Consider the following 12746-nt stretch of genomic DNA (forward strand, 5'->3'; position numbering starts at 1 on the left):
TTAATATAGAAGTATGATTGAACTGATACATTTCTGTATGGTCTGTCAAAAGCTTTGGAGTTTGGATACTTCACAGTGTTATGAATAATTTTAAATGGTCAATGATAAGGGTTTTTGTTTTAGTGTTTTTCTTTCTCCAGAAAGAAATTGTATCTGAACATTCTCAGGAGAAAGCCTTTTTGAATAAGTAGCATTAAGGGATTAATATACTTACCTATATGTTTACTTTGGACACTTTTGTGTTTGTGCATAAAGGTTTCTGGATTTTTCCATAGCAGTCTGTGTATACTTTGGATACTCTTGTGTTTGTGCACATGGTTTCCTGTTTTACCATAGCAACAATTTTTTTTTTTTTTTTAGTTGTAAACAAGTTAAATTATCCTGGTTCAGAGTGTACCACATTTACGGAAATTCTTCAAGTTCTAGACATTGAAAATATCAGAAAAGAATTTGAGTGATTTGATTTTCATAAAATGTTGATTTGTATTACAACCATCATTCAGAAACTATACTATAGTTATGTTTCATAACAGGCTGATTTTGTATGCTTGTAAAGAAATTGGGCACTTTATTTCTTGAACCCTCAATCTTCATATCACAGACAATGACTTCTTTTCACAGAGATGCTCAATAAATCTTAGATAAATAACATATATGGAGTAAAATGATATCTATACAATAAAATTTTCAGTAATACAGGTATTTTAATATTTTGTGATAGCATGGTATAAGGAATTAAAGCAACATTTTAATAGTGCTTTAAAATTTTTATGAAAATTGAGAATATTTTATTCCCCAAGATTTTTCTTTTACATATGTTTTATAAATTTAGCACATTCATAATACTGTAACATGACCAAGACAAATTCTGGAAATTTGATGACAAAAAGTTGTCTTCTTTCTTGTATAGCTCCTTGTAGGAAATTGAAAGCTGTACTGGCTTGGAGCTTTCTGCTTCATTCACATTTGTATTTAAAATTATTCTAGTTTTCAGGTTCTGAAGAAAATGGCTTGTTATGGCTGTATATTCTTAATTTTAAAAATATAGTACATTTTTATGCACTGAACACTTTAATTTGACAGCTAAAGTACTGACTTGAAAGTTTAGTTTTTGAGAGATGATGACTCTCTCAAAGTATATGACTCTCTCTGTAAGTATAGGTACAGTTTATATTACTGGTCCATCCTTACATGGACACTACTAACTTCAGTGTCCTGATTTTTGCCTTTCATATCTTTAATATTCAGAGGAAGTTGTTTGTGATTTTTTTTTTTAAATAAAGAAACTTTTAAAAATGTTATATAAGGGACCATGATATCTGGTGCAAGAGGAGGCCAGAAGGAAATAGAGTATGTTGTTTAAAGAATCAAAATGAACAGTTCACATACACTGGTGTTTGTTCATTTTATTTGTGCAAGAGTGCTGGTCATGTCAGAGGTATTTTGAAACGGTTGGTTCAGTAATTTGGCCTACTGTCTTTTTTTCTCTATAACAGTTTTTCTGTTTTCTACTACACCTTGCACATCCACCAATCCAAGACACCCTGTAGGTGAGTATTTTTCTAGTTATCAAATGGCATCACTTGTTCCCAAGACAGTTGCCGCTTCACTAAAACCAGGCTTTATTTTTCTACTCTGAATTATCTGGTTAATTGATTTCACATTGTGTATCTTATTCCACAACTTTAAAAGTTACCAGGAAACTACTGAAGAGCTGTTTCTACATTACAGAAAAATCACAATAGGATTAAACTTTTTTTTCTGAATTTTTAAATACTATTTTCAGATTCTGTACTTTTTGAATTTTCATTACAAAAACTGGAGGACTAGAACAGGTTGACTATATATTTAAAGAAAATATGAAAGTTTATTTTAATATTCTGAGATACCATGTACTAAGGAATTAAAAAGAAAACTTGTTTCAGTAGTGCTTTTAAATTTTTCTAGAAATTAAGGATATTTTTCCTCTAAAAGCTTAGGAGAAGAAATTTGAAAAAAACCCTCAACTCGGTCAGAGTTTGTGATGCTTATATGCCTAGTTCAGCTTTGCAAATAAGTTTAAAACATCTACAGTACAGTATTATTTAACTTCTGGCTCTGTAAAATTTTATTATCACTTAAATCTGTTGCTTTGCCCATACTCTTTGATACTCAGCAGCTAGATGTTCTCAGTACATTGTTTTAGTAAACCTAACCTATGAGTACTAGAATGAAAGGCACAATTTCATTTTTTAAAAGGCATGGGTTTCTCATCTCTCCCTGTGCACGTGGTAAGTTGCATGACTGAACTAGATGGTTAGCTTTGTGAGGTTTCTCAGTAAGCTATATAGCTTGTTAGTCTTTTTCGTATAATCACCTTTCTCTCCCTGCTGACTCTCTAGTTTTACCAGCACAGAGCGGGAGTTGGAAAGTGACAAAAGGCTTCGGTCACTGTCTTCCACATACCATGCCTGATTTGAGTGGCATGTGATAGTTTTTTTTAAATTTTTGAAATCAAATGCCTCACTTGCCTTTGTGCTGCTGTGTGGTTCCTTCCTTTTGCCGATATTTATGCTTGTTTTTCTTTTATGAATCTTCTACAAGAACTTTGGAAAACAATAATCCTTGGATTTTCAAGATCCAGGATAAGAGGGTGCGTGTTTGCAGAAAAGGTCAAAATTTGAGAGTCCTGAAGGAGTTGTACTGTACAACTGTTCTGGATTGGTGGATATGCAAATATTAAAGGGAAGGAGCAAATATTACTTTAGATGTGAGTGATCAAAACATCTACATTTCCAATTTTGGGGAAACATTTATTTGAGCATCTTTCATCTGGTTCATTATTAAATTGGCAGTATATTTTATTTTATACAGGGTATTTAGAAAATTCGTGCAACTGGTAGGCTTACTCAATTAAAGAAAAATAATCCTTTTTTACGTTCCTTATTCTAAAGAACGTTTCTGATAACCCTAATCATTTAAAATATTAGATTCTCATTTCTGTATCTTGCACAATACACAGGTTAAATGAAACATGTTTAAAATAAGGGAAAGTAGTAGAGAATTTTAGAAATAGAATTCTCAAATTGACAAAAGATAGTCAGATTTTTACACTTATTCCTATAATTATTAAAAACCTTGAAGAGATTTCATTAACCTGTGAGAATTTGTTGATGGGCTGTTGTTGATGTATCTGTAATGGTCAGGAGTCCTGCTTGGCAGCTTACTAATAGCCAACCTGTTCCTTATTGTAAGTGTTGGCAGAGTGCGACTGAAGCTGTGCGTAGGACTCTTTAACACCTGAGGGAACTTTATTTTGTATTTTCTGACAATGAGAGTGTCTCAGAGCTTTTTGCTAATATATTTATTGCTCTTTAGAGATATAAGAGTATTTTGTGACAGTTTTGAATTGAAGATTGAATTAATGGGAGGTAAAGAAGTAATTCAGCAGTTAGTTCATTAATTTTAAGTCTAGGGTGGTACATTTTGTGTCAAGTGTTTGTTTAGCTCATGTTTAGTGACTTTAGGCAATGTGCACAAACCTGTAAACTATGTCTTTCTTTTCTTCTTGTGCTTACTGATATCACTATCATAGCTGACATAGAAATGCATGATTACCTCTTCATCTGCAGCATATTTTATAGCAGTGTTTTGCTGTATCTTCACATGATAGATAAGTGGAGCAATTTGATACCTTTCTACTGTTAATATATGCTGACTAGGAATAGTAAAATGGCAAAAATACTTTTTTGTTTAGGTGGTGCAAGGGTAGATAGAAGCTGTGTTATGAATGCTTTTGCATCATATCTTGCACAACTTAAATATTTGGTCTGAAAATAATTACAGTAACAGGACTTACACATTTCATGTATTTGGGCTTACTGGGTAGTCTTTAGAATAATATCAGTTTGAATTTTTAATTCCAGTTCTTTCCTTAATTAGATTTTTCGTGAAGCTCGAAGAACAGTACCTAGTATTGTTTACATGCCTCACATTGGTGATTGGTGGGAAGCTGTCAGTGAAACTGTGAGAGCAACTTTTCTGACTTTGCTACAAGATATACCATCATTTTCACCCATATTTTTATTGTCTACCTCTGAAACCATGTACAGTGAACTGCCTGAAGAGGTAAGAACTGGTTAAAAATTTTCTTTATTATATTGTTTTAAATAGTTGACCTTATACATTTGACACATTTTAATTACTCTAAAATCAATACTGTTAAGATTCATGCCTTGGTTGTACCACTTATTAGCCTTGTGACTTAAGCAAGTTAGTTAATGTTTTATGTTTCAGTTTCTTTTTTGGTATAATAGTGGTATATTGGTCAGCGTTGTGAAGATAGAGATAATTCATACTTAGACCAGAACCCAACAGATGTGTGTGTGTGTGTGTGTGTGTGTGTGTATGTGTGTGTGTGTGTGTATTACATATATATAGCAACTTCTAAGAAGATCTTAGCTGTGTCATTGTCGATCCGAATATAATTATCCTTCTCATTCTTATCATCTGTTAGGTTGTTTGGTAGGATTTGACCTTTCAGCTCTTTCATTGGTAACATCATGTTAAGTTGGCTATTATTACTACTGTGTATATTCTTCAAATCTGGTATTTAGCTTTTGAATTTACATTCAACTCATATTTCATATATTAGAATCAAAGGTAAAATCAGTTGTTTTAGAAAAAATTGGTAGATCAACTCATGTATATGAAATTGATTTTTAAAAAATTGTTTTAATGCTCTGAGCTTACCAGGACTTAAGATTATCTTCTTTAGAAATGCTTAGAAATATTTTGCCCAGGTGACACAGTTTATATAAAAGATTTGTATGTTTTAAATGCTATAATATAAATCTTGATTATGTAGAATTTTATGATTAAGATATTTGTTTACTGAGTTGTTTTGTTTCAGTGCTTGTTAGCTATCTTGCTAAAGTGGATTTGTACAACTTACTGCTATTGTAAGAAAAGTATATTAAATGTAGACTAATTCATTTTTGGTTATTGAGAATGAAATATTATTTAAAGACCATTAATCAAAATGTTTTTTATCATAGGGGGGCAACGGTAGGTTAGTAGAATGTTGTATGTAGTAAGAGTCAGAAAAACCGAGGTACTGACATAGTAGTCTTTTGATCTTGGATAAATAAAGAGGGTGCCAAAAAAAATGTATACACATTTTAAGAAGGGAAAAAACTGTATTAAAATTGTAATACTCAATATACTATACCAATAACAAAAGATGAATACAAGTCATGTGTATACATTTTTTTTTTTGGTACCCATGGTATTTGAACCTAGAAAAACCTCAGTTGCCTTATCTATGAAATATGGGTAACAGATAGGCTTGTTGGTATGAGACAATATATGTGAATTTATTTTGGCAACCACAGAGCTATAAAATGTTTAGATTATATTAATATTGTAAAGTAGGAATGTACTTGAAATTGATTTAGAAGAATGGACTGAACCTAGACATAACCTAGGAGCCACTTTTTAAAATTAGATCCTCACTGTCAATTAAATTTATCGTTTTATAAAGATAACAGAAAATTTGGGATAATTAAGCATTCTACAATAGTTAGGAATATATAATTACCTGAAGTTTCCCTTATATTGTTTGAAAAATTTGTAAATAAAAGTCTTATGAACCCATCTTTTTGATACAGCAATTTTAATTTGCTTATTCCTGTTTATTCACAGGTGATTTTATTGTTGGTTTAGTTTTTTAAAGCTCATATTACATTGGACATTTTTTCAATGCTGTATTTTTCATTATTTGCTTAATACCCTTACTTAGTAGCTAAAATATTAGAAGTTTTCTAGCATTGAGTCCTGAAATTTTAACTCTTTTTTTCCCCCCTTTGTCTTCTGTATTCTGTGCCCTTATTAACCAATTGATATTCACATTTGTGGGGTGAAGATTAGGGGAATTCTTTCAGACTACTGATGACATGTAACGTGTTTTATATTACTAATTGTTCATTGGAAATCCTCCTCTGTTCCCAAGACTTTCATTTTAATTTCAGCCATTAGAATGCTTGCTTTGTTTAGGTCACAAACTGAGATAGTAGTGAATAATACTTAGCACATACATACTGAGAAATATTTGGTGATGAAAAGCATAGAGTTGTAGACCAACTAACCATAGATTAGCAAGTGCCAGACCTGTGGAAGAAATGAAGTAGACAATGGGTAGTAAAAAACCCCAATGATTTTAAAAGAAAGAAATGGCCAGTTACTATGATGTATTTAAGAAAATACAATAGATAAGTTAAAATAATAGTAAGATACAGATTTTAACCTATTAAGTAGGCACATATAGAAGACAGTTAAATAAACTCTTCCGTGGCAGTCCATAATAATAGATTTAAATACTGTGAGTACATACATTTTAGCTCATCAGTACCATATATAGGTAATTACTCATATCCAAAGAGGTTTTCATGGGCAAACAAAAAGATAAAGCATAGACAACACAAGAAATGTCCTGTAGTGGGGGATTGGTTAAGTTATAGTAGATCCCTTCCACGAAACACAATGAAACCATTAAAAATATTGATATAGAAAATATGTAATATCATAAAAAGATGTTTGAATTATATTGTTAAAAAATACAGGTAATAAATATGTATGGTATTATTCCAGTTGATATAGAAATAACTATATATTAGTTATATATATATGTAATAAGACTATATGTGTGTGTATACATGTGCATGTGTATATATAAAATTATTAAGAGAAATGCTAATAGTAATTATTTCTGGATATTAAGATTATAACGATTTTCATTTTCTTATCTGTATTTTCTAAATCATTTGTGAGGGAACTTTTTGGAGGTGATGGATATGTTCTAGAAGAGACTTGTTGTGATGGTCACACAACTGAATTAATTTACTGAAAATCACTGAGCCTAACAAAGTTTTAATGAGAAATATTAGAAGGTATGCCTAAAGTATATGTGGGAGAGTCAGAGAAAGCATTACCCAGAACGCATTGGCTTGAGTGGAGAGTTAAAAATTGGTTTAGGAAAGAGTTAATAGTATATATAAAGACCAGTGTGAACCAATGTAAAACACACACACACACACACACACACACACACACACACACACACACAGAGGCTTGTCTTGTTAAAGCATGAAGTTTAAGGCTGGGAATATAAGTTAGGAGTAAATTGAAAGAAAAATAATTTAGCCTACTTATAGAATAGTGGATTCCAAGCTTTTTGTAATAATAACCTGGTAGGAATATCAGGGAATTATTGTAGACTTAGTCTTGGAATGTCTTATATTCACAAGGTTTAACACAATGTTGAACAAGGCTCAGAAGGGCGAATATTTAAAACTAATTAAATGTTTTGTTACCTTTGAACAAAATCCTGGTACTTCTAGATGTTATTGTGTTCTGTTTATTGTTTCAACACCCAGTTTAATGTTAGCTATTTGTACTATATCTTGTCAAATGCCTCTTCAGTCTTGCAGGGTCTCCTCTATGTTTCTCTGCCGCTCTCCTCTGTTTCTGTACCTCTGGTATCATAATGCGTTCTTATGAGACTCTTAAGACCCTTGATGGCAGGAAGCAAGTGTATTTTCTTCCAGTTTATAACTGCAGTGTCTGGCATTAGATTTGGCACATAGTGGGTGTTTAGTGGTAAATTTGCATGCCGGAACTTTTGAAGAGGCTAGCAAAGCATAGATCAAAGGGCCGGAGGCAATTGTACATGAAAGTAGTCTACAAAAAAAATATTGGAAGGACACAAGGTGAAATTTTATAAACTCTTAAAGGATTTGGCTTTGGGTTGAGGTAAATAATTTTCCATCCAAATTTTGAATTCCAGTGTTTACCTTTCATTAATTGTTTCTTCTCTGTCTTACAATTTTAGAGTTGGAAAAGGCCTTCAGAGATTATATAAGCTGGTCTTCTTTGTTTACTCACTTTGTGACCTTAAGCCACTTACTTAAACCTTTCCAAGCCCAAGTTTCCTCATCTGTAAAACGAGGGACGCCTGCAACCTCATTGTTATAAAAATTGGTTGAAATCGTATTTATGAAATTCTTAGTCTTCAATTCAGCAAGTGGTTAGACATAACAAATTGAATGGATTATTCAAGCTTGACCACAAATGTGTGGCTACATTTGGACTAACATCTGACATCTTGAATTTTAATCCAGTGTTTCCACACTGTGGTGGTTGGTACTTCTTTCCTACTATTCTTTGCTTTTTAAATTGCAGTTTCCGATTTGATGTGGGTTAGGGAACAAAACCACAAGCTTTACTCACTCAGTACATGCTTACTATGCATTACTATGTACCAGGCACTGTGGTAGATATAGGAAAACAGATGAATAAGAAATGGTCTGTATTCTCAGGGAGTTTGGTGTCTACAAGTGGAAAATAGACCTTCTAGAAAAATTAAATAAAGTGTGTAGACAAATGTGGATGATGTAAAGAGAATTTATGCAGCATAGCTTGCAAGGGGGACATCAGGGGTCAAAGTCTTTCTAGAGCAGGTGAACAAAGGAAAGGTGTAGGAACTGAGGGATACCAGAATGGCTGGCTTAATTTTGCCCTGTGAGTTTTGCATGGGGGTGGTGTCATTGTGGAGCATCCTGTGAAGAGACCAACGGTGTATAGTTTATCTGCAGGGAAACAGGATTCCAGAGGATGCAGTGGAATTGACTTGGTATGGAAAGAGCCCAGGAAGGGAAGTCAGAGGAGGGAAGTACACATAAACAGCGTAAGAGAACGCAGTGTTGTTGGCATCTTTCCAGCTCTCTATTGTAGATTCTGGGTAATTACTTTTCAGCTCTTATGCAAAAGCCCTTTGAGATTGTTGCCATCTGACTATTACTATCTTTTTTGCTATTATCTGCTGACTCTCCCAGATATAGTATAATTTATTAATGAGTTGGGCAGCTGGATCGTTCCTCCATTCTTGTTTAGTCCGTGAGGTTGAACCTCTCAAGAGCATAGGTTAGGACTAGGTTAACCCTAACCCCGCATGAATGATAAATGAAGATTGAAAATGGTACTGGAAATTGAAGAAATTGTGATTTGGTGTCATATGTGAGCTTTTAATTCTCTATATATTTAATTTCTTTGTGTGTGTGTGTAGGTTAAATGTATCTTTAGAATACAGTACGAAGAGGTCTTGTATATTCAAAGGCCTATTGAAGAAGACAGACGGAAATTTTTCCAAGAATTGATTCTCAATCAGGCATCAATGGCTCCACCACGAAGAAAGCACACTGGTAAAGTTTCTAAAGCCTTTAGGAAAATGGGGGTAGGGGTGCAGTTAAGAAATGCCCTTTCTTTGAGTCTTTTTTTTTTTTTAACCATTTTTTTGTGGAAGTAAAGATAGTTTTTTGGGCTTAGTTTATTTTCAGATGGACACATGTGGAAGTGGCCACGGTGTTCACTTGACTTGAGGGCATTGGGAAGTACAGCCTTATCGTTAAAGCATTACTAATAGGTGACTCTTAATGAAGTCTTCTTATCACTTCAGTCCAGATACTCTTGGTCGATTTCACATTCTGAGGCTCAGAAAGTCAAAAAATCATTTTCGGTTCTGCTGTTTTCGTCTCTTTAAGTACTGAGGACGTGAACTGTCGGGCTGTGAACACCAGGTGTTGTGCTGATTACTTTGTGGGCCAGAGTAGGTTTGATAAGCCAAGAGCTGGTTAGAACCTTTGCCTTTTCTGGTTTATTTCACTTATTACTTTTTCAAATATTTATTGAGCACCTATTATGTTAGATATCTTATGCTAGGCACTTGGAAATCTATCATGGCTTTAAGCATTAGAGTTTTCTTGGATTTAGGCTCATTAAGAGGGGCCTTAAAATTTGTCAGATTTCAATCCCAAATTAAGTAAGGACTGCATTCTCAGTCATTCAAAAGAGAGTTTCTTTTCAAAATCTCAAAGAAAAAAAATCTCAAAGATGAGATTCCCTTGCTTAATCTTTCAGCCTCTTCTAGAAAATAGCAATACTATTTGTTAAAAAATTTTAAGCCTCTTTCCCCTTGTTCTTTTATGTTTTTTGTAGCTGTTCTTGTAGGGTATTAAATACATTTCCCATCCCCACCAAGTCTTTGCTCTTCCATATTTGTTCTCTCTCTTTGTTTTTCTTGGTTATATTATCCAACACATTAATAATTTTATGGTCCTTGAGTGTCTCCTTTCCACATTTTCTCAGTGTTTTAAAAGTGAACACCTATCAAATGGCTACAGGTCCCCCCCCCCCAGAAACCTTGGGAAGTTCGGTATGGAATTTATACCTTCTGATTATTGGTTATTGCCTCATATTAATCTCAAAAACAGTATTTAAAATATTTCATTATGAAAATGATTCATTTTAATAAAGTATCTTGCATGCTCCTAGATATGTTTTAGTTGTATAAAACTGAATTTTCTGTTAAAGATTAACATTCTTTTTCTTTTTGAGTTGCTTCTGTCGACTTTCATTTTCCATCTTAGGGGCTATTTGAAATCAGCGAGAATCCTTAGAATTTTAATCCTGAGCTTTAGTGTGATACAAGATAAATCTTTTAGGAATTAGAGAACTATGATTTAAAAAGTCAATACTTTACCTTTTAAGATTTTTTTTTTTTAGGGTAGATAGTGAATACTATAGATTTTATATATAACGCTTGAGACTTGGTTTTCCATCTTCTCTGTGTCTGGGATTCTTTTTTATTTTCTACTTTTTAATTTTGCTCCTAGCAGGTGCCACTTGCTATCCCTACTGTGTTGTACTAAAGTGTATGAGGGTAGGAGACTTGTCTAAAATCAGAATTGTTTTGGGAACAGGAGGGATCGAAGAATTGTTACTTGCCCGTTTCACTTTCATGTATATAAGGCCACCCCCATTTTGAGAAGCAGTTTTTAAACAAGGTGACTTAAATAGTATATAGTACTTGAACTGAACTTATTTATATTGATTTGAAAGTTTTCGTAAGTTGTATGTAAATAATGTTTCATAATCAAATTATTTAAAATCGTATCATTTGCCCTTTCAAGGAGTCCTATTGTGAGTTACTTTATAAAGTAGAGCTATTCCCTAACATACTTTTGGTTTCCATTCAAATTTTTACTTGCTGGATTTGCGTGGTTCACGTATGTTTGGAATTGCCCTTTTCCTAAGAGAACATGCTGAGAGAATACCAGAGAAGTCATTGAGGTCCTGGCCCTGCCATGTTGGAATTAGCATTTTCTTCTGTTTTCTTTAGGGCTTTGCGCTATGGAAGTGCTTCCTCTAGCACTACCTTCTCCACCTCGTCAGTTATCAGAATCAGAAAAAAGTCGGATGGAGGACCAGGAGGAAAATACCTTACGAGAGCTGCGGTTGTTTCTCAGGGACGTGACCAAGAGGCTGGCCACAGATAAGCGCTTTAGCATCTTCAGCAAACCGGTGGATATTGACGAGGTCTTGTCTCAGTAGTGTGCAAACAGTGAAGTTGAACTGGCTAACAGAAAAAATATTGACATCTTTTTTTGGAAGGAAAAAAAGCAAAGGCATGGATGAATGTTACGCCTAGCCTGTAAAATTTTAATCCATGTGATAACTACCAATGTCATCAGCAAACACCTGGTGATGTTTGGATGAACTCAGTGACCAATTTGTATATGTCCTCTTAATTGGTATTGATCTTTGTGATCTCTTACTCTTCACTTTAAGCAGAGGAGTAAAAGTAACTTGCGTGAAATGTCCATACTAGCCTATTTTTATTCCAGGATAAATTCTGTTCTCAAAAAGTATGTTGGTATTAACCAAACAATACCAGTTAATACTGGCATTTCCCAAATTATTTCGATACCTTATCGAAAGAGGTGGCTAAGAAACCTGAAATTTGTCTCTCATATTTTGGGAATGCCTGTGAGTAATGTGCTCTTTGAAGTTAAGCATATCCTGTGCAGCTAAAATTATTTTTCTCTCCAAAGATTTTTCTCTGCTCCTAGTGGAAAATTTCTCACTTTCTATGTTTATTGTTCTGTGTCCTTGTGGGAGCATGGCTTGTGATGATGAGAGAAGAAATTTTCCATTTGGAATCTATAATACTATAGGTTCATTTTTTTTTTTTATTTTTTTATCCTGGGATAATATAGTGTGTGGATGAACACAATATAGCCTTTACTGGCCTTCTTCTTATAGTTCAGACTCCATGTTTGAACAGTTTTGGTGTTTTTAGTTTTAATTTTTTCTTTTTCTTTTTTTTAAAATTTGAATTATGAAACGATTCAAAGTTTAATGTTGTGTCTTCGTTGTAATACATGTGCTTTTGGACCTGAGCAGATTCCTTTGGAACCATTACCTCATCTATGACTGGGAAAATGAGCTAGCATTCGTTTTTCCCCCAGCAAACCTGAAAATATCTGTTTACCCCTGACTTTGGAATAAAGGGACTATCTATAATTTATTGGTATATTTATCCACAATAGTTTTATCCTTTGATCTTTTTAACAACTTTGCAAGGTCATTATTATTAGTCTTATGTTGCCCCTGAGGAAACTGAGACTCTTTGGCAACTGACATAAATAACCAAGGCTTAGAAGGTTTTTAAATTCAAAGTTCGCATTCTTCATGTTACATCGCACCTGCCGTATGTCTTTCTCCATTGGAATGACAGGACTTGACTAATTTGCTTTTCAATTAATACATACTATTGTATATTTGTGGAGCAATATTTTTTCTTTCTTTTTTTTTTTTAAAGATTTTTATTGGGGAATTGGGGGGATGGGAACAGTGCTCGGGAATTGGGGGAA

General features: G+C 33.5%; 1 protein-coding gene across 3 annotated transcripts in view; it reads left to right on the forward strand.

Moving 5' to 3' along the window:
* The window catches only part of ATAD2B (ATPase family AAA domain containing 2B), a 116780-nt gene that overhangs the window by 75196 nt on the left and 28838 nt on the right, over window positions 1-12746 (forward strand). For 2 of the 3 annotated variants that reach the window (XM_019651162.1, XM_019651284.1), the window contains exons 19-21: window positions 3922-4107; window positions 9101-9236; window positions 11213-11409. In XM_019651162.1, the coding sequence (XP_019506707.1) occupies window positions 3922-4107; window positions 9101-9236; window positions 11213-11409 (519 nt within the window). The remainder of the gene's footprint in view (window positions 1-3921; window positions 4108-9100; window positions 9237-11212; window positions 11410-12746) is intronic. The other variant, XM_019651214.1, reaches the window with a different exon arrangement.

Source organism: Hipposideros armiger, unplaced genomic scaffold, assembly GCF_001890085.2.
Source record: "Hipposideros armiger isolate ML-2016 unplaced genomic scaffold, ASM189008v1 scaffold_0, whole genome shotgun sequence".
In the NCBI taxonomy this organism is placed as follows: domain Eukaryota; kingdom Metazoa; phylum Chordata; class Mammalia; order Chiroptera; family Hipposideridae; genus Hipposideros; species Hipposideros armiger.